At 57.6% G+C, this 20,952-nt stretch overlaps 2 protein-coding genes across 5 annotated transcripts; one reads left to right on the forward strand and one right to left on the reverse strand.

Annotated features, from left to right (window-relative positions):
* Positions 1-1,292: 1,292 nt before the first annotated feature.
* Positions 1,293-20,889, forward strand: UNC45A (unc-45 myosin chaperone A). Of its 4 annotated transcripts, none has more exons than XM_046008675.1 (23): positions 1,293-2,136; positions 5,439-5,658; positions 5,809-6,019; positions 6,502-6,915; positions 7,094-7,255; positions 7,504-7,540; positions 7,828-8,003; positions 10,555-10,647; positions 11,025-11,192; positions 12,399-12,567; positions 12,855-13,025; positions 14,510-14,681; positions 15,282-15,582; positions 16,415-16,509; positions 16,700-16,841; positions 17,210-17,350; positions 17,513-17,640; positions 17,797-17,863; positions 18,271-18,384; positions 18,611-18,726; positions 19,558-19,675; positions 19,779-19,934; positions 20,089-20,889. In XM_046008675.1, exons 4-23 carry the CDS (start codon positions 6,865-6,867, stop codon positions 20,344-20,346), a joined length of 2,835 nt encoding a protein of 944 aa, XP_045864631.1. In that variant the 5' UTR covers positions 1,293-2,136; positions 5,439-5,658; positions 5,809-6,019; positions 6,502-6,864; the 3' UTR covers positions 20,347-20,889. The 4 variants fall into 4 exon arrangements, with proteins under 4 accessions (XP_045864631.1, XP_045864630.1, XP_045864634.1 ...); XM_046008674.1 differs by having other exon boundaries at positions 5,439-5,608; XM_046008678.1 differs by having other exon boundaries at positions 1,294-2,136; positions 5,439-5,608; positions 6,502-6,870.
* Positions 2,131-4,056, reverse strand: HDDC3 (HD domain containing 3). The gene is made up of 4 exons (XM_046008690.1): positions 3,926-4,056; positions 3,571-3,626; positions 3,220-3,460; positions 2,131-2,918 (listed from the first exon to the last, which is right to left on the reverse strand). Exons 1-4 carry the CDS (start codon positions 4,035-4,037, stop codon positions 2,788-2,790), a joined length of 540 nt encoding a protein of 179 aa, XP_045864646.1. The 5' UTR covers positions 4,038-4,056; the 3' UTR covers positions 2,131-2,787.
* Positions 20,890-20,952: the final 63 nt, after the last annotated feature.

A 20,952-nucleotide genomic window follows, 5' to 3' on the forward strand; every position in this document is an offset into this window, starting at 1 on the left:
AAAGAGTCAATCAATGTGGCAAACTAAATTATCAAGAAATGGCCACAGCTCCTCCACCTTCAGCAACCACCACCCTGATCCGTCAGCAGCCATCAAGGGAGGCAAGATCCTCCACCGGCCAAAAGATCACCACTCAGCGTAAACTCAAAGGATGATTAGCATTTGGGGGGGGGGGGGCAATAGAGTATTTTTAAATTAAAGTACACACGCTGTTTTCTTAAAGACATAATGCTGTTGCGCACTTAGCACACTACAGCATAGTGTAGACATAATTACATACACTGGGAAACCAGAAAGTTGCACTTGACCCACTTTATTGTGATAGCCCCTTTATTGTCGTGGTCTGGAACTGAACCTGCAGTATCTCGGAGTAATGCCTATGATCTCAGATGGTTCAGGGGGAAAAGTTACTTATTCTGTAATTCCACAACTTCTAAGTTTCTGATTGTTTAAAAATATATATTGAGTTAAGGGCGCCTGCGTGGCTCAGTCTGTTAAATGTCGGACTCTCAATTTTGACTCAGGTCCTGATCTCATGGGTTGTGAGACTCCCCTCACTGGGGAGTCTGCTTAGACGTTACCTCCTTCTGCCCTTTCTCCTGCTTGTGCTCTCCCTCTCACTGTCTCAAATAAAACCTTTTTTTTTTTTTTTTTAAGGTTTATTTATAAGAGAGAGAGATGGCGAGAGAGGGAGAAGCAGGTTTCCTGCTGAGCAAGAAACCAGATAGGGCTCCATCCCAGGACACCAGGATCATGACCCCAGCCAAGGGCAGATGCCTAATGACTGAGCCACCCAGGCGTTCCTCTCAGATAAAATCTTTTTTTTTTTTTAAAGGTAAATAAACAAAAATTTTAAAGGCCCAATAGTGTGGTAAAAAAGGAACTTGTCGGGCGCCTAGGTGGCTCAGTGGTTTGAGCCGCGCCTTCGGCTGGGGTCATGATCTCAGGGTCCTGGGATCGAGTCCCGCATCGGGCTCTCTGCTCGGCGGGGAGCCTGCTTCCCTCTCACTCTCTCTGCCTGCCTCTCTGCCTACTTGTGATCTCTCTCTGTCAAATAAATAAATAAAATCTTTAAAAAAAAAAAAAAAGGAACTTGTCCTTACTCTGTCATTGCCCCATCTCTTTGGCCATTAACAAGTCTTTGCACCTCCTCTGTAAAATGAGAATATCCCTTCCCAGCACTGCCTTATCTGGTTATTATACAGAACAGATGAAGTAACACCTATGAAAAGGTTTTTTTTGTACAACGTGGAGCACCCTGTGAGACAAATACCCCTGCATTCTGTAAGTAATGGAATTTTTATTAAATGTCCTGAAACCTCCATTTTAAGTCACTTAAAAGCTGCAGATTACGTATTTTGATATTAAATATATATATATATAAACTGCAGGTTTTGCATATACAAATTTATTAATAGTATAGTAATGTACTATCAATATATAAAGTACTACTATACTATTAATAAATTGACATACTAACATTATTTATATAGAAGTATATATGTAAATATATTTAAGTGTAAGGAATAAGGTTTTAAAAAATCCTGTAATTCTGCCTCCCCCAAATAATTTATTAAAAACCAAAATTCTCCAAAACACACCTCATCCAGGCCTGCCTTAGAGGATTACACTTAATTTTTTCACTTTCCTGATCCGTTTACCTGGGACTACCCTGAAACTCATTTCCTTTTAAGTCGCCTTCATGCGGCCCTTCACCATTTTTTCCTGCAGAAGCTGCACGGGAGCCCTCTTTGGGTAAATAACCACCGTGGTCTAGCGCGAAATAGCCTTTGACCTAACCACTTCCTCCTTCCCCAGGTGTGCCCTTTCCAAGGGGCTAATAACTCTCAATGGCTAGCGGCGACCAGAAATCCGTCCCCTGCAGACCCCCGCACGCCGACGCCACGGAGCGAGCAGCCGCCTCTCCCCGACCCCGCCCACCACAGGCCTCCGAGGGTGGGGCCGCCTCGGGGCCACTTCCGGAGACGACCGGAAGTCCGCGTCACTTAGCAACCAAAGGACCCGGAGTGGTGGGGCTGAGATCTGGGATGGGCTGCAAATCGCGACGAGTTTCCGGGGCGGTCTGGGATGTGAGGGACTCTCAGCACCCCCAAGGGCCCTGTCCTGTTGTTGCTGGTAAGCAGGTGGCATTCCTTTCCAAAACATCTGTCATTCCGTCCAACTTTTTTCCTTTTTTCACCAACCTTAGAGGAAGACTGCTACCATTTCTTGAACTCCGTCTGACACGTGACCTAGTCTAACCCTAGTAATTACATCAGTGAGATAAGGAAGCCAGACTGGGGGGGGGGGGGGCGGGGCGGGGCCCTGCCCTGTCCGTGGGGGCACGCAGTCGGTTCCCTGCCAAGTCCAAGGACAGGTATCCCTCCCACCTGCTCGCCTACCTGCTCCCCATTCGGCAGGCTGGGGAAGGGGCAGCGAGAACTTAAAGCTTTACCCAAAATGCTTTATTTTTACTTAATGACTTATGAACTAGTGTTTATGGAAGCCCAAGTCCCTGAGGGGCCAGAGTTCGCTCATACAGAATAGCAAACAGACCCAAGCCTGGAGAAAGGGCAGTACGTGCATCAGGATCGGACGGGCTCCATCTGATTTCCACAATCCAGGGCTCAGCTGAGTCGGCAGGACACACTCAGAGTGAGAAGACGCAAGTGTCTCTTGGCCTCTTGTATCTGGGCTGAACCAGTCAGGGAGGGAGATGGAGAGGCACCGAAAGGCGGAACAGGGAATCTTTCTGGCCTTTGGGCCCCTGATGGCTCCAAGCGCCGCTCAGAGCGTCAGCCCCCGCTCCTTAAACAGCTGCTTTAGAGCCTCTTCCAGCTGTCGGTTTGTTCCCTGAAGCCCCCTCACTACTTGCGCTGCCCACTCGAAGTATTCCTGGACTCGATGTTCAGACCATCCTGCATGAGAATGGGCAGAAAACTGCTCACACGGCATCCAGGAGAGCACTGCCTTCTGCCCACTTCCTGGCCTGCTGCGGGGCCATGAGATGAGCTCCCGCTGGGATTTGTCCTGAAAACGTCCCCTTGACAGTTGTTGCACTTCCACAGTGTGCAAGATCAGAGTGGGCTAGTAGGAGTAGCTGGGGGAACCAACTAGAAGGCCCAGGCTCTTCCCCCACTTCTCCCTGGAACTAACCAACCTGTGCCTCCAAAAGGTGGACACCTCCCCCTTTCCCTCCGAGCAGGTGGGGGAGCGTACCCTCTGGGGTGCAGCGATTCAGGTCCCTCAGGTTGTACAGCTTGTCTGCCAGCTTCACCAGTTTGGCCCCGGGGCTGCTGTGGGGTGCGCGCTCCACCTGCAGCCGCTTTCTCTCCAGCTTGGGCACAGTCTTGTCATCTGTCACCTCCTCCACCAGCCGCCGCACTTGCGCCCCAAAGTGCCGCTCCACCTCATCCAAGCTGGTGTCTGTGTCCTCCACCGTGTCATGGAGCAGGGCTGCCTGGGGATAGGCTTCCCCTTAGCCCTGTGACTCCAGGCAAGGGCTGCCCAGGGCCGAATGGGGTCCCTGATCCCCACCCTAGCCTCCGAGGAGAGAACGAGGGGAGGTACCTGTAACACCGCAATGTCAGTGATTCCCGCCTCATGGGTCAGGATCCGAGCCACACCTGACGGGGCAAAGCAGGAAGTCAGACCTGAGGGAGCCCCAGGCTGCGTGCTGCGGCTTTTGCAGAGCCAGATGTAGCCTCTCACTAGCCAGACGACCTTTACTCTCTTTGCGTGTCATCTGTGCAGAGGAACAATCATGCCTACCGTCCCGCGTTGCTGTGAGGCTTAAACACGAAAAGTGCCCGGCACAAAGGCCGGTACAGTGTAGGTACTCAGTGAGGCGTAGGCCCTCCGCGTTCCCTTCCCTGTCCCCACCCCCTTGACACCGCTGCGGTTGCTCCCCGGGCGGTGCGCCCACCGATAGGGTGGTTGATGTAGGGGGTCCCTTCGGGGTCCTTCCGCCGCTGCAGTCGGTGCTTGCGAGCCGCGAAATCCGCAGCCTCCACCAGCTGCGCCGCCTCGGAGCCCATCGCGCGGGTGGGGCGTGCAACTGACGTCCCAGGAGCCCCTTGAACCCAGACAGAGCGTCCACAGCGCCCCCTGGCGCCGCGGAGGCCGGTGACTGTGGAGTCCGACCCAGACAGGCTGGTTTCTGGGGAGCTGACATCCTGGAGGAGAGACCAGCCGGTGAGGGGAGCTGCTCCACTGGGGGTACAAGAAGGACATGGCCGGTCTCTCTGAGAACCCACAGTCTCGGCGAAGGAGGAAGACAAGCAAGAAATAAGACGGCGTTCTCACAGTGTGCTGGATCCAGGGCAGAAAGACACAGGGGACTATGTGGCCTTGGAGGAAGGGCAATTCACCTGGCCTTCTAGGGTCAAAGGCAACGTCCTCCAGAAGGATCCTCTCGTCCTGTGAAAAGACAATCTTCAGTGTCAATCTTCTAAAAATTCTCAAAGTGCTCTAAAAATGGTTTTCCCTGCAGGGAGGAGCTGGTTGGGATGGGCGTGGGAGCCTCGCCTTTGGGCCCAGAAGACCCTACAGCCTGACCCTCTGGAAACGGGAACTTACACTAGCAGCCTGCCTAACTGCTTCAGGGTTAGACTCCCAGGCAGCAGTGATGTTTCTGTGAGAACTGTCTTCTCTGTTCTCGGGTGCTGTATTTCTTTCTTGTACTGTAAGCGTTCCTGCTTCAGTCCCTAGACCCCTGCTGTGCGCCCCTCAGATGACAACTGCTGTCATGCTGTTCTGGGAGCATGACATCATCAGGTCTTCACAGACTCTGGAATAACAGCACTGCTGGCTGGCGGCCTTGGGTCTTCTAGAGAAAATCCCCGTCTCAGCAGATGGCTGCTATGAGGTTTAAGGGGTAAGAGAGAACTAGAGACCCTGGAAGAGCTTTTCCTGTGAACTGCTTTGTGAAGTATAGTCCTCCAATCAGACTGGTAGCTTCTATGCTTCGGCTGGCAGCTGGGGCAGACAAGGGCTCAAGGGAAAAGCTAATGGAAGGACTTGCCCTTGTTTTTCAGCTAGTCTTAGTGGTTGCCATGATGCGGAAGTTAGGGAGGGAAGCTCCAAACGCTGTAACCAAGGCCCCTGGGGCCCGAAATGGAACGACCAGAATTCCCAGGGCTTCCACAGCAGCCTGGAAATTGAGAGTGGGTAGAGAGAAACATATCTGGCTTTATCTCTTCTTCAGCCTAATGGCTCAACTTCCCTCTCATGCCTCATTCTGCCCTCTAGTCTTCTGAACCTTCCCCCCTCAGTTCGGAAAACCTTAGGCAGCTGGAGACACAGTCTCCACGTTTTCCAACAGAATATAGAACCTCAGTCACTTTTGGCTCCAGAGGTCTGTGGTAGAAGCTTCAGGTTTGTGTTCATGGCGCCCAGGGGCCTTGCGGTTTTGATTTTTCTTTTCCTACTGTCTGCAGCCATGGCTTAGAAAGAGAGATGTTGGGGTTCCTAAGACCAGCGCTCAGGTGGACGTGACCTCTCATGGGCTTTCCGAGGAGGCTGGGCCTTTTGCTGACTGGCCTGACTGTGGGGCTGCTGCTGCTGCTCTTGAGCTGGGCGACGCTTGCTCAGCCGACCTCTCTCTCAGGTACCCAGTCTCTGCGCGCTCCCCTCTTCGGCCCCCACCAACTCAGCAGGGTATGTATGAGCTGCTCTGGGGAGCCAGTGGGGAGGAAGGGAGTCTGCCCCTTTTGATAAGGGCTGATCATTTTCACTCTCCAGAGGGCCGGAGTTGGGTGTGGGCAGACCCTTCCTGCCAGTCTCCAGCCCCCTTGCTCCCCCCTTCAGCATTGGCCCACCACCCGCACTTGTGCCAGACCACCTGGGACGCTGATGGCCGCCGCTACCCCGGTTTTTTCTGTCCTCGGCTCTCGGATACTCCGGAGGAAGCCTACTGCTGCCACCTGCAGGCTGCAGGGGGCTCCTGCTGCACCCGCGCTGAATTTGAGGCCCTGTACCAGGTCAACCTGTCCGCCCTTCCGCCCCCACGCATCCTCAGGTGAGAACTCCAAGCCCCAGAACCCCTGGAGCACTGGCGAACAAGCTCTGTTTTTCATTCCTGGGGCGGGAAGCTTGTAGCATACAGACGAGTGGAGGGGCAGACTTCAAACAGAAAATCGCGTGAATACACAACTACAAACAGTTCTGTGAAAGGACGCTCAGGGGGCTGTGTAAGCGGGTAACAGGGAGCCGTTGCGTGCACTGTGGGGCTAGGGTCAGGTGGGGCAGGTGTCAGACCGAGAGGATCTTGTAGTTCGTGGATTACATCCACTGTAGTCGGGGTTTTGAAAACTAAATCTGTCCATGGATGGCTTCATGGCATCTGTGAGCCCCCTGCATTTCTATTTACGAATTCTACGTTGATCGGGGGAGAGGGGTGTCCCGATCTTTCTCCGACTCTCAAGGGCTCTGTAACCGACAAGCTGCTGCAGCAAGCGCGCGGCTGGGGCCAGCATCGTAATACTCTCTCCTCTCCTACAGGGGCCGGGGCCCGCTCCTAGCCCTGGGCCTCTATACCCTGCTGCTCGTGGCCCTGATGACCGCCGACCTCGTGCACTTCTGCCGCGGTCGGGGCGGGGGCCGGCGCCGGCGCCGGGGCGCCCGCGGACTTCCCTCTCGGTCCTCCGCCGCGCGCCCCCTGCAGGTCCCGGTGGGGACAGACTAGGATCTGCACCTCGGATCAGAGCCCCGCCCACCGGCGCGCTCTCTCTCCTTGCCCCCGCCCCTTCTCCGGCTCCGCCTCTGACGCAGGACCGGGGCGGGGCAGCCGACGCCAGATTCCTGAGCCTGTCCCACTCCGCCCCAGAGACTGCGCCTGCGCGCGCCTTGGCCGCCGTCTCCGCGATGACTGTGAGTGGTCCAGGCACCCCCGAGCCCCGGCCCGCCGCCCCCGGCGTGCGTACCGGTCCTTCCGTTCCATCACCACTTCCCACCTGCTCTGACTGTACCCCGGCCTCCTTCTCCCCGTCTTGGCCCTCCATGGGACTTGCCCCTGCCCCACGGTCTCTTGTCTCCCAGCTCCCCGACCCTGGCCGGAGCCCACCGTCAACGTTTCCACCCATTCCCTCCACAGGCCAGTGCGGTGGAGCAGCTGCGGAAGGAGGGCAACGAGCTGTTCAAATGCGGGGACTACGAGGGCGCCCTGACGGCCTACACTCAGGCCCTCGGTCTGGGCGCTACGCCCCAGGACCAAGCCATTCTGCACCGAAACCGGGCCGCCTGTCACCTCAAGCTGGTGAGGGAGCTGGCTGCTCTTCCTCTGCCCCTCCTCCGCCCTGCCTGGGCCCGGTTTGACGTCTTGCTGCTGTTTGGGTCCTGGCTGGGTGTTCGCCTTCCCAGGCCACCTCCACTCACTTGTCTGATGTCTTTTGGGCCTCCGGGTGGTGGGGACTTGAGTGGCTACTAGAGCACAGCCCTGCTGCCCAGCTAGTGCCCTGAAAGGAAGACGGCCAGCCTCTCAAGCTCCTGCTCCTTTTCTTACAGGAAGATTACGACAAAGCAGAAACCGAGGCATCCAAAGGTAGGGGACTGCGGGCTGCGGTGTGGAGCTGTGGTGGGCAAGGACTCTGGGGCCACTGCACCTTCACATTTTCCTTTCCCTTTGGCCCCAGAAACGCTTCTGCCTTCTCTCTTTCCCACTTCCTCGGGCGTTTCCTTCTCTGCAGCTACCCTCAACCTTTCTGAGGCTGGAATACTGAGTCCCACATCTGTCCCCCCACCTTCCTGGGGCCCTCGAGACCTTTCCCTACTGCTTTTCCTGGAGACGGTGGCCTCATGGGTGCTGACAGAGCTCCCGTTTGTGCTCAGCCATCGAAAAGGACGGAGGAGATGTCAAAGCACTTTACCGGCGCAGCCAAGCCCTAGAGAAGTTGGGCCGCCTTGATCAGGCTGTCCTTGACCTGCAGAGATGTGTGAGCCTGGAACCCAAGAACAAAGTTTTCCAGGAGGCCCTGAGGAACATCGGCGGCCAGATTCAGGAGAAGGTACTTGAATGACTGAGAGAGAGGCTTTGACAGTTGGTAGAGGGACACTGGTAAATGGATCTGGGCAAAGGGTGTAAACACAGGAGATACTGATGGCAAACAAGCTTTTGGAATGAAGCTCAGCCTTGCTAGTGGTTAGGGAGAAGCAAGTGAAAATAACAGCAAGGTGCTGTCTTTTTGGTAGTCTGTTCGGCAAATTTTTAAAGTACATACACTTTGCTAGAAGAAGGGAGGCAGACGCTTAAGTGGCGCGCTCGATCATGAGTGCTGGAGTTGGTGCACATTGGTACAGCTCCTTCAGGGAGTACCTGAACATAGCTCTTAAAATTTTAAGTGAGCGTATCCTGTGATCTAGTATGTTTATTTGCTGTCTCCCCTGAAGCCTTGACCGTGTACACAAGCAGGCTTGTGTATGTTTATTTCAGCCTTGTTTGTTGTAATGAAAAGTTGGGGCTTGGCTCACTGCCTAGCGATAGGGGACTGACTTAATAAACGGGGTGCTGCCCTTACTGTGGACCCCTGTGTCACAGTTACCAAGAGTAGGAAGAGTTATAGACGTCCATGTATAGACGTGGAAAGAGAATACTTTTTTTTTTTTTTTTAAGATTTTATTTATTTGACAGAGATCACAAGCAGGCAGAGAGGGGGGAAGAGAGAGAGAGGAAGGGAAGCAGGCTCCCCTCTGAGCAGAGAGCCCGATGTGGGGCTCGATCCCAGGACCCCGGGATCACGACCTGAGCTGAAGGCAGAGGCTTTAACCCACTGAGCCACCCAGGTGCCCCAGAAAGAGAATACTTCTGAAATGAAAAAAGCCCATATGCTGTTAACACATACGGGAGGATACCGTTCATGTCAAAATAATACCTCATGTGCACCCTCAAAACAGTACCATGTTTTCTTCTGTGGGCCCACTTGGGCGTGTAAATATGAAGAAAAATATTCTCAGAGATAACGCATCAGAATGGTAACAGTATGAGCCCTGGGGAAGGAGGGAGATCGATGGAGTTTTTCAGAGATACGCTTCATCCATTAACTTCGTGATATAGAAAGAGACGTTGTTGGCATAGTTTATACGTTAAAATTTACTTTAGGGGGCCCCTGGATGGCTCAGTGAGTTAAGCCTCTGCCTTTGGCTCAGGTCATGATCTCAGGGTCCTGGGATCGAGCCCCGCATCGGGCTCTCTGCTCAGTGGGGAGCCTGCTCCCCACCCCCCACCTGCCTCTCTGCCTACTTCTTTTTTTTTTTTTAAAGATTTTTTTAATTTATTTATTTGACAGAGATCACAGGCAGATAGAGAGGCAGGCAGAGAGAGAGAGAGGGAAGCAGGCTCCCTGCCGAGCAGAGAGCCTGATGCAGGACTCGATCCCAGGACCTGAGATCATGACCTGAGCCGAAGGCAGTGGCCCAACCCACTGAGCCACCCAGGTGCCCTCTCTGCCTACTTCTGATCTCTGTCTGTTAAATGAATAAATAGAATCTTTAAAAAAAAAAAAAAAAGTTCCTTTAGGAGAAAGAGTCTAAAGCCCATGATGAACACAGCCCAGCTTGAATTAACCAGATCCCGTGATGTTTCAACCCTGTCCCAGTGAGAGCAGGGAATGGGCTGGCAGACGCCTTACAGAAGGGCTGAGATGTGGGAAGGCAGGTCGTTTCCGCTCCATTCCAGCTCTGTTTGATCAGCAGGAGCTGCCTAGAGCCCTGTGTTGAGATGGATGAGGAAGCAGCTTGGTGGGCCTCGCAGAGCGCCCTGTGCACGACCGATTGGTCATGTCTGCCATGGGTGCCAAGGGGGATGCGGGGACGGCACACGTGCTGGGGACGTGCCACCGCCCATGCTCGGGGCCCTAGGGAGGGAGAGGGCCAAGGGTGATCTTGGTCCATCAGGTTATTTTTTATTTTTTTTTTTAAAGATTTTATTTATTTATTTGACAGATAGAGATCACAAGTAGGGAGAGAGGCAGGCAGAGAGAGGGAGAGAGGAGGAAGCAGGCTCCCTGCCAAGCAGAGAGCCCGACGCGGGACTCGATCCCAGGACCCTGGGATCATGACCTGAGCGAAAGGCAGAGGCTTTAACCCACTGAGCCACCCAGGTGCCCCCATCAGGTTATTTTTAAACGCTGTCAGAATCCTGGAGCCGCAGGGAGTGTTCGCAGCTGCCTGCTGACCAGCTGGCTCCCTGGCTGGTTGAGGGCCACGGGCGGAACGTCCATGCTGCCACGACATGGATGGCTCCTCCGGGAGGGGGTGGCGCCGCGGCTCCCAGGGTGCCTTGCCTTCGGAATGGCACCGCCCTCGGCACTAGCGCCGCCCCTGCTGCCTGAGTGCGAAGTAGCTCAGGAGAGAAAACAGCCGCGGGAGGTTTGGGTGAAGCTGCCGGGCGAGTCTCTTCCTGCCCAGGGTAGCGTGGGGTGAGCCCGCGGCCCAGGTGTCCTAGCTGTGCCTCCTGAGGACACGAGCCAGGCGCCGGGACGAGCGGAAGAGAGCACCCAGGGAATGCGCTGTCTTCGGCTCCAAGAGGGACCTGCCCCGTGCCTCGCTGGTTTGTCGTAGGTGCGATACATGTCCTCGACGGATGCCAAGGTGGAACAGATGTTTCAGATACTGTTGGACCCACAAGAGAAAGGCACCGAGAAGAAGCAAAAGGTATAGGTCTGGGCCGAGCGAGTAGGGGCGGAACTCCCACTACAGCCGCCCCCCGTTCCCTGCCCCCTGCCCCGGCGGTGCCCTCGCCGTGAGCAGTGTTGGCCCACCGGCCGCTGCCGGCCTGCTGTGCTGCCTGGTGCTCCTCGGGTCATGCAGCCGGGCTCCCAGAGCCCGAGGGAGAACCTACAGGGCCTAGGGCCTGCGTGTGTCCTTTCCCTTCCTTTCTGGAGGAAACTGAAGTTCACAGAGGTTCCATTTATGACCCGGGTCGCTCAGCCGATGATTGGAAGCAGCGCGGTCCAGAGCTCTGGCTCGCTGCTCGCCCCGGCCCGTGCCGTGGGTAGCGTCCACGTGATGGTGCGCTTCCTTTGACGTAGGCTTCCCAGAACCTGGTGGTGCTGGCCCGGGAGGATGCTGGGGCTGAGAAGATCTTCCGGAGCAACGGGGTTCAGCTCCTGCAGCGCCTGCTGGACACGGGCGAGGCTGACCTCATGCTGGCGGCTCTGCGCACCCTGGTCGGCATCTGCTCGGAGCACCAGTCACGAGTAGGTGGGGCGGCGGGGCTGGCTACTCCCACGGTCCGGGCACCACCACCCTTGCACGACTCCCTCCGTATTCCCGGAAGAATGGAAGGCCGAGTACAAGGGGACATGTCATGAGAGGAAAAATTAAAATGGCTCCAAAAAAACCCATCATGATTTGGGATGAACTGGGGCCTGTTCAAAGCGAAAAGAGCCCACGGACACCCTGAGCCCGTGCTTTCAGTAGGCTTGAGCTGGGCTTTCCTGGAGCCAGCTCAGACGCCTCGTTCGGACTCATTCATTGTGCAATAAAAGCAAGGTCTTGCAAGGAAAGGAGCCCCCATCGTTCTCCAACCATCAAACTGACATTTCCCCTGCAGGGGTGTCCTCCAGCCAATGATGTGGTCCGTGACGTCACCCAGAGCATCTGTACCCAGACAAGGACCAGATAGGAGGGGCTTGACCCTGCGCTGGTGGTCCGTATAGACAGCATGTGTCCAGCACAGACACCTGTGCCAGAACAGTCCGGCCCTGGCGAAGTCCAGGCCGCACTTCTTACCTGAGCTGGCTGGACCCAGCGGACAGGAGCTTGACGCTTGGTTCCTTTGAGAGGCGCCCACAATTCCGAGATCAGGGATGGAGCTGTGGGATAGTCCATGAAAGCTCTTTAGGCCAAACTCAGGCTATATTTCTGGGTCTCCCAGAACTAAGAACGGTAAAGCCACGTGAATTCCATCCACCTCTTTCAGCCTGCCTGCCCCTTTCAGGTGAACCTCTGGGATATCCAGCTTAGAAGTGGGACGGAGAGGCCCTGTCGTCCATTCCATGCATGTCCGCAGGCTGCAGACAGAACCTCAGGGTCACCATTGGAAAGAAACCAGGGGTCCTTGGACCTGGGGTCATGGAGCTTGTCCAGATTTCTGGGGCTCCTTGTTAGCGAAACACAAACCAAAGCAGCTGTTCCTGGGGCCACAGTGTTCCTGTCTCCTCTGACGAGCTAAGGAGAGGTAGTGGTGGATTCCTCTGGAATCTTTCCCTTAGAAGCCGTTCCCACAAATAATCCTGGCATTGCCCTGGGTCACACCCTCAGTCAGGCCCACTTTGATTCCCTTTGGAGCTGATCCTTCCACCCAGATGTTTTCTCCCCTTCTGGCCACACTCACACCCACAGGTAGGGATCTCTGTGGCTGCCCTCCACCAACAGGACACTGTCCCCTCTCTCCCACCCAGACAGTGGCAACCCTGAGTGTGCTGGGAACGCGGCGTGTGGTCTCCATCCTTGGCGTGGAAAACCAGGCTGTGTCCCTGGCTGCCTGCCACCTGCTGCAGGTTATATTCGACGCCCTCAAGGAAGGCGTCAAGAAAGGCTTCAGAGGGAAAGAAGGCGCCATCATCGTGGGTGAGTGGAAGCAGGTCTGCGGTCCTTTGGGTGTTGTGATCGTGGAGGGGAAGGGGCCGAGCCAGCCAAGGTAGCTCTTTGGGGACCACGCTGGCCACCGCAGGTTGTTTAGGAATATGGCTTGGTGGCAGTATTTTACTCTAGATTCGAAGCCTGCGGAGAAGGGTACCTACAGGGAAGGCTGGAGCCCAGGGGTCCCCTTCCTGTGTCTCCATGGCCTATTGGGGAGGTTGGGGTCAGGCCGGGCCGGGCCACCATGGGGTTCGCTGATGCCTTCTTGTTGCCAGATCCTGCTCGAGAGCTCAAGATCCTCATCAGTAACCTCTTGGAGCTGCTGACTGAGGTGGGGGTCTCTGGCCAAGGCCGGGACAATGCTCTGAGCCTCCTGATTAAAGCAGTGCCCCGGAAGTCTCTGAAGGACCCCAACAACAGCCTCACGCTCTGGGTGATTGACCAAGGTAGGTGATCAGTTTTAAAGAGGGAGAAGGACACCGAGCTTATCTGTTACATCTTGCTTGGGTCATTGTTCCTGGCCCTGTGCACTGAAGCGTGTCCTGTGGCCTGCACCGTGGTCTCGGGAGAGGGGAGACCCTTTAGCCGTGCCCGTGTTCATGTGCGTGTGCATCGAGCAGTCGGGCAAGCCCGTCAGCAGGGAGGCTGGTTCAGCTTTCTGTATCTGAGGTGTTTGCCTGTGAGTGTGCATTACTTTGTACTTGGAGAAAAATACTTAGAAGTTTACTATATAAATTCCCACCTCTTGGGACATCTGGCTGGCTCCGTCAGTGGAACACGCAGCCTTTTTTTTTTTTTAAAGATTTATTATTGGAGAGAGAGCATGCTTGTGAGGGGGGGACAGGGGCAGAGGGAGAGGAAGACTCTCAGGCAGACTCCCCGCTGAGCACAGAGCCAGACGCAAGGCTCCATATCACGACCCTGAGATCATGACCTAAGCCAAAATCAAGACTCAACTGCTTAACCGACTGCATCACTCAGGTGCCCCTGAAAAATGGGACTCTTGATCCTTGGGGTTGTGAGTTCAAACCCTGTACTGGGTAAAGAGAGTACTTAAAAAAAAGAAAGATATTAAATACATACATACACGTATACACAGATACACACACACACATATGTAAATCAGTTCACAGTACTCTTTTTCCCTTTAAAAATAAATAAGGGGGGGCGCCTGGGTGGCTCGGTTGTTAGGTGTCTGCCTTTGGCTCTGGTCATGATCCCAGGGTCCTGGGATCGAGCCCTGCATCGGGCTCCCTGCTCAGCGGGAGGCCTGCTTCTCCCTCCCCCACTTCCCCTGGTTGTGTTCTGTCTCTCTCTCTGTCTCTGTCAAATAAATAAAATCTTTTTTATTTTTTAAGATTTTACTTATTTATTTGACAGAGATCACGAGTAGGCAGAGAGGCAGGCAGAGAGAGGAGGAAGGAGACTCCCCACTGAATAGAGAGCCCAATGTGGGGCTCGATCCCAGGATCCTGAGATCAGGACCTGAGCAGAAGCCAGAGGCTTAACCCACTGAGCCACCCAGGCACCCCAATAAATAAAGTCTTTAAAAAAAAGTTAAATAAGGAAAACTTGGCAAAGGCCCTCCATGAGTCCATTTATCGGTGTGCATCTTTTGGTGTCCTCCTGATGCTGTGAGGCCCGGGTGTTATTTCCCCTTCGAGGTTACAGATGAGGAACCTCAAAGCCCCAGAGCATTTGGCCCCAGGGGCAGGGCCAGCATGCGGTCCTCACTTCTGAGGGCCCTTCCTGACACCATGACTGTTTCTGGAGGCGGCGGCAGCCCCTGGGCTCTCCAAGCCTGCCCTGCATGCGACTATCCACGCTGTGTACCCTTGTCTCCGGGAGGCCCTGCTTGCCGCTGCCCCTCCCAGGGAACCTCCTCGCTTTGCCAGCTTTTTGCCACTTTCATAGCAGGGTGTCTTTTCAGGCCTGAAGAAGATTCTGGAGGTGGGGGGCTCTGTGCAGGGGCCTCCCGGAGAGCTCGCGGTGACCGCGAACAGCCGCATGAGTGCCTCCGTGCTGCTCAACAAGCTCTTTGATGACCTGAAGTGTGACGCCGAGAGGGAGAATTTCCACCGGCTCTGCGAGAACTACATCAAGTAAGGGAGCTGGCCCGGCCCACTGCCGGGGGTGCCGACCGGTCGCAGTCCTCAGGGAGGGACAGCAATGAAAGGGTTTCAATCAGGAGAGCAGCCTAGGGAGGCCTTGCAGGGACCACAGTGGTCCCAAGGCCCACTTCTTTTTCCGAAGTGGCCTTCCCAGGGAATATTCTTTCTCCATTCTACACCACAGCGAATGCTCTCGGGCACGCACTGTGGACTGAGCCCTTGGGGGTGTCTGTTCTGACACTCCAGTGCAGCGCGACAGTCCTGCCCTTAAGGAGGTTCCAGATGGGACTGAGGACAAATCCTGATATGAGCAGAGCAATTTTGGGTTGTCATAAGTGCAGGAAAGGAGCTAAATGGCGGTGCCATGAGAGTGACCTAAGTCAGATACGTGATCGGGGGAGGCCCGAAAGCCTAGCGAGAGAAGATGGGCAGCCAGTGCCCAGCGGCATGGGCTTGCTGTCCCGGGGCAGCTTTCCTTGCTGTTCCTGCCCAAGTAGTGCAGGTGCCTGGCCGGTGGACAGAAAGGGGGTGGGGAAGGAGAATCCCCTTATGCTGGCCTTTGTGTGACCACTGTCACCCTGTGCCCCGCAGGAGCTGGTTCGAGGGCCAAGGGCTGGCCGGGAAGCTGCGGGCCATCCAGACCGTGTCCTGCCTCCTGCAGGGCCCGTGCGAAGCCGGCAACCGGGCCCTGGAGCTGAGCGGCGTCATGGAGAGCGTGATCGCTCTGTGTGCCTCTGAGCAGGAGGAGGAGCAGCTGGTGGCCGTGGAGGCCCTCATCCATGCGGCCGGCAAGGCCAAGCGGGCCTCGTTCATCACGGCTAACGGCGTCTCGCTGCTGAAGGACCTGTACAAGCGCAGTGAGAAGGACAGCATCCGCATCCGGGCGCTGGTGGTGAGCCGGGCAGGCCTGGGCTGGGCAGGCCAGCCTACGGGCAGGGGTGCTTACTGAGGGGCCGGTGTGTGAGGGTGCGGCTCGAGCACAGCCTGGGGACAGTATGGGATGTGCAGGGCCTTGTCGAAGCAGAGGCATGAGCCCTGGCTCCTTCTAACCACAGGGTTCATGGTCAAGTTAGGGAGATGAGCCTTGTGCAGACAGGACCGCCGAGGATGCAGGATGGCACTTGCTGCCCCCGGAGGCGGCGGGAGAAGCTCCAGGAGGAGATGAGGGAGGAGGACCGCTGGGCCAGGCTAGTTGGCCCGGCCGGTCAGAGGGGCCATGTGGAAAGGCTCGGCCTCCGGGCAGCCCAGGTGTGGAGCTTTGGCCCCTGGTTGGTCTCCACAAGCCTGCTGCAGCCATGCCCCTTGGAAAGGCTGGTCCTCCTCCTTGCGGCACTTAGTCCTGGGCTTCTCCATCCCGGAAGGATCTTCTCTTGCCAGAGGCACTGGGCCTCTCCCCACACAGGTCTTGGCTCCACCCACAAAGGGCTCTGTATGGCACAGAAGAAAACAGAGCAAACCCAGTGCAGATCCGGGGGGTTGGGGTCCAGGACTGCACCGTGGACAGTATGTCGGTCTCTACCCAATGTATCACCTGCTCCCCCCCCACCCCCCGCCCCCAGTAGCTGATTTGCTGCCGGATGCTCTAGGTGGTAGCCTGGTAGGGCTGTGCGTGGCCTCCAGAGGGCCAGGCACCATGTCAGGGAGCGGGTCCATGCCAGGTACGGAGGAGCCCAGCCCTGCCTCCATCCCTAGAGACCAGCGGCTGTTTTTGCCTCTTCCTGCAGGGCCTGTGTAAGCTCGGCTCGGCTGGAGGGACAGACTTCAGCATGAAGCAGTTTGCCGAAGGCTCCACTCTCAAACTGGCCAAGCAGTGTCGAAAGTGAGTTATTTGGTCGCTGTGGCTCCGGACCATCAGCTCGGCCTTGAGAGGAAGGTGTGGGCACAGGGCGGGGCCCCCTCTCTACCCTGCTGTGCCCCAGGCAGACCCTTGTGTGTCCTGCCACGTGTGCTGCTTCGTGTGTAGAGGGGACACGCCCCGTTCCGATCCCCACTCCCCCGCGTGTCCCCAGGTGGCTGTGCAATGACCAGATCGACCCGGGCACTCGGCGCTGGGCAGTGGAGGGCCTGGCCTACCTCACCTTCGACGCTGACGTGAAGGAAGAGTTTGTGGAAGATGAGGCTGCCCTGAAGGCTCTGTTCCAGCTCAGCAGGGTAGCTCCATGGGTTCCTCTAGTCGTCTGGGATCAGAATCTGGGGTTCAAAGTGACCAGACTTCCTTGGCAGGTCTCGGGCGCCGGGGCGGGAGTGCCGGGAGTGCCGGGAGCCCGCGGGGCCGCTCTGTGGCCTGGGCCTCCGGGGCTGCACGAGCAGCGTCGGACTGGACAGTGTCTCTGGAGCAGTTCGGGAGGTCGCGGGTGTGAGATCCCAGAGTCTGGGGGCAGGTTGGGCCTGGGAGCTTCCCCCATTCATCCTGGCGCCCCGGTTGTCCAGCCGAGGGTAGACTTGGAGGCCCGGGCAGCATATGTCCCGTGCTGCTTGGCCCCCGGATGGCGCCCCGACCGCCCCTGTCCTGCCCGCAGTCCGAGGAGAGGTCGGTGCTCTTTGCGGTGGCCTCGGCGCTGGTGAACTGCACCAACAGCTACGACTATGAGGAGCCCGACCCCAAGATGGTGGAGCTGGCCAAGTACGCCAAGCAGCACGTGCCCGAGCAGCACCCCAAGGTGAGGGCGCCCTTGACCCGGGGCACCCGCAGCAGCCTCCCGTTGAAGCGGGTTTCTTTCCCTCTGCATTCACGTCCGTCGGTTTGTGCCGCGAGGAGGGCCTTCCTCTCCCTGTGCCGTCAGCCGGGGCCCCTCGGCTAAGCTAAGCTGCCTCCTTCCCAGGACAAGCCGGCTTTCGTGCGGGCGCGGGTCAAGAAGCTGCTGGCGGCGGGTGTGGTGTCGGCCATGACGTGCATGGTGAAGACCGAGAGCCCCGTGCTGACCGGCTCCTGCCGCGAGCTGCTGTCCAGGTGAGCCGGCCTCCGCGCCGCCAGGCCTCCGAGCTCGGGAGCGGAGGAGCCGCGGGGCCACCCGCAGAGCCACTGGCCGTGACCATGACTGAGCCCGGGCCTGGGGTGTCTGCTGGCCAGAGCCGGCTCCCGCCCACCCTCGCCGTCTCCCCGCAGGGTCTTCCTGGCGCTGGTGGACGAGGTAGAGGACCGAGGCCTGGTGGTGGCTCAGGGCGGGGGCAAGGTAAGCTGGCTTACAGACTCCTTCCCGAGGGTCTAGAAAACACGACTCAGCAGCTGCCACACCAGAGACGAGGCCGGAGCACAGTACGAGGGACCCGCAGGAACGTGTTCCTGCCGAGTGAGCGATGCTGACTGGGGCGGGTCTGTGCCCCTGGAGATCCTGACTCTGCTCCTTTCTCCTGCGTGGCCCGGGGCCCAGCAGAAGCTGCGGTTGGCCCTTAATAAGTGTGTGTGGAGGAGTTTGGCAGCTTAAGGAGAGGCCTGAGCGGGGAAGAGGGCCCGGGGCAGGGAATGTCACAGGCCTGAGGGAGGAGAGAAGTGAGGGCACCACCATCAGGGCTCGGGGACTGGTGCTTTGGGCCTTACCCTCCAGGACACATCTCGGACTCTAGCGGCTCGTCCCCACAGGCTCTGCTCCCGCTGGCCCTGGAAGGCACTGACGTGGGCCAGACGAAGGCAGCGCAGGCTCTCGCCAAGCTCACCATCACCTCCAACCCAGAGATGACTTTTCCTGGCGAGCGGGTGCGTGTCTTGCTGCCCCAGCCCTGGCCTCTCCCCTACCCCGCACTGGGCCCTGATGGCCTCTGACCTGGGCTCTGGCTCCTCCTTGGGACGGACAGGAAGTGGCGACCCTGCTGAGCCCCGGGGTGGCGAGGGCAGCCTTCTCTCTGGGGGTGGCCTCTCGCCTCCGGGTCGGTGGGGATGGGGGCGGCGCAGGTGAGCGCCCTGACAGGTGGCTGTGCCGCAGGTCTATGAGGTGGTCCGGCCGCTCGTCTCCCTGCTGCACCTCAGCTGCTCAGGCCTGCAGAACTTCGAGGCACTCATGGCTCTCACGAACCTGGCGGGGATCAGTGAGAGGCTCCGGTAAGGTCCCCCGGACAGCACTTTCCAGTTTGAAGAGCTGTCTTCGGTCACAGCTTGACGTGAGCCTCACAGGCCCGTCCCTGTACCTGGGGAGGCAGGCCCTGAGCTCTGACTCGTACCGCGGTCCACCCGTGGGCGAGGCCTGGGGCGGTGATGGTGCGCGTCCTGGAGTCCCGCCGCCTGGGTCCGCATCCTGACTCCACTGGTCGCTAGTGTGTAACGCAAACAAGCGCTGCTCTGTGCCTCAGTTTCCCCTCTGTGGAATGGGATGGGCACACCCCCTCCCTCAGGAGTGGTAGTGAGCAATAAATGAGAAAATACACACACAAGCCCTGAATACGTGGCACCTGGCTCGCTCCCAGGAGTGTGGCCAAGCGGTATGCATCTACTGTCACCGCGAACGGTGACATTGGGGTCCCTGTCCGCACTCAGCCTCAGTTTCTTCTTCTGCAAAATAGTGATAGTAAGCGTACCTGCGCCCTCACTGTAGGGCCATGGTGAGGATTAAGAGAGTCTAAGCCCTGGGGCAAATAATACATTATATGTTAATTAAAAAAAAAAAAAAAGTCCAAGTTCTGAGTCAGGGTACGGGCTTAAAGGTTAGACGTTAGCATCACTGTCAGCAGCCCCTGCTGTCCGAACTCCTGCTGTAGAGCATTTTCCTAGGCTTGCTGAAGACGCTGGAAGCCACCGCAGTTCATGCCTGGTGCAGGAGGGTCTCTGGTGCCCGGGAGATCCTTGACCTGGGACTCGATTGCATGGGGACGCAGGGATGGGGGAGGCGGAGGCGGGAGCTCTGAGGCTGCTGACCTTTCCACCCCGCCCCCGCAGGCAGAAGATCCTGAAGGAGAAGGCCGTGCCCATGATCGAGGGCTACATGTTCGAGGAGCACGAGATGATCCGCCGGGCAGCCACGGAGTGCATGTGCAACCTGGCCATGAGCAAGGAGGTGAGGGCGGCCCGGGGGTCACGACAGACAGGTGCTTGGTGGCACCCGTGCCCCACTTGGCTCTGCTGCAGCCCGCTCAGTCCCCCCCCTCCTGTGGCCACAGGTTCAGGACCTCTTTGAAGCCGAGGGCAATGACCGGCTGAAGCTGCTGGTGCTGTACAGCGGCGAGGACGACGAGCTGCTGCGGCGGGCCGCAGCTGGGGGCCTGGCCATGCTCACCTCCATGCGGCCCTCGCTCTGCAGCCGCATCCCCCAAGTGGTCGGTGCCTCTTGTTGGCCGGGGAGGGGAGGCGGGTCCGGAACGCCCTGCACGGCCCTGGGTTGGGGGACATCCCGGGACACACGGGAGTGCTCCGGCCAGGTCTGAGCCTGCTGCTCCGTGGTGACTGGTGACGCTGTCCTGTCTCCCGCAGACCACACACTGGCTGGAGATCCTGCAGGCCTTGCTCCTGAGCCCCAACCAGGAGCTGCAGCACCGGGGTGTGGTGGTGGTACTGAACATGGTGGAGGCCTCGAAAGAGATCGCCGGCACCCTCATGGAGAGCGAGGTGCTGGAGATCCTGTCGGTGCTGGCTAAGGGCAAGGAGAGCCCGGTCACCAGGGCTGCTGCGGCCTGCCTGGGGAAAGCAGTGGAGTACGGGCTTATCAAACCCAACCAGGGTGGAGAGTGAGGGCCTGCCTCATGCACACGCGCGCTGCAGCAGAGGAGGACGGACACAGCTTTGGCTGCTGCGGGCTGGGATGCTGAACACTGGCCTCTCCTCCCTAGCTGCCCCCTGATGTCCTCTGCTGAATCGGGGACCACGGGCAGTCACAGCCCTGCTCTGCCAGCACCGCCTCCAGCCTCTCGCAGCAGGGCCCTTGTGTACTGCTGTAGACAGCTGGGAATCCCGCCCGCACCTTCCCGGCCTTGGGAAGCGCACATCCAGCAGCCGCACCAGCTAGGAGCCTCACCTGAGCCTGCCAGCAGGACCACCCCGACCCTCTAATAAAAAGTATGTGGGACTCAAGTGCGCGCCCTGTCCCTCGGCAGGGACCTGGCTGTGGGCCAGACTCTGGAGCGGGAGCCAGCTCTGGCTCTGTGTGCAGCAGTTAGTGTACGGAGGGAATCCTACGGATTCCTCACCCCGGAGCCTGCTGAGTGCTGTCGAGTTCTGTCCGAGGATCAGGGTAAACCCAAGAAGCTAATAAAAATCTATTCAGTCGCGTGGGAATCAATGGCTTTGGACTCTTAAGTGCTGGACCTTGAATACTCTTGTCTTTGTACTAAAAGTTTC

The sequence above is a fragment of the Meles meles genome, chromosome 6 (assembly GCF_922984935.1).
Source record: "Meles meles chromosome 6, mMelMel3.1 paternal haplotype, whole genome shotgun sequence".
Taxonomy (NCBI): domain Eukaryota; kingdom Metazoa; phylum Chordata; class Mammalia; order Carnivora; family Mustelidae; genus Meles; species Meles meles.

What these genes read in the sequence shown, in the direction of transcription:
- HDDC3 (XM_046008690.1), bottom strand. Translation starts at nt 4,037, where the DNA reads ATGGGCTCCGAGGCGGCGCAGCTGGTGGAGGCTGCGGATTTCGCGGCT. An exon ending in CTGACATTGCGGTGTTACAG is followed by an intron (nt 3,461 to 3,570) that starts GTACCTCCCCTC and finishes GCCTATCCCCAG; the next exon opens with GCAGCCCTGCTCCATGACAC. An exon ending in GAATCGCTGCACCCCAGAGG is followed by an intron (nt 2,919 to 3,219) that starts GTACGCTCCCCC and finishes ATTCTCATGCAG; the next exon opens with GATGGTCTGAACATCGAGTC.
- UNC45A (XM_046008675.1), top strand. Translation starts at nt 6,865, where the DNA reads ATGACTGTGAGTGGTCCAGGCACCCCCGAGCCCCGGCCCGCCGCCCCC. An exon ending in CTCTGCGAGAACTACATCAA is followed by an intron (nt 14,682 to 15,281) that starts GTAAGGGAGCTG and finishes TGTGCCCCGCAG; the next exon opens with GAGCTGGTTCGAGGGCCAAG. An exon ending in GGGATCAGTGAGAGGCTCCG is followed by an intron (nt 18,727 to 19,557) that starts GTAAGGTCCCCC and finishes CCGCCCCCGCAG; the next exon opens with GCAGAAGATCCTGAAGGAGA.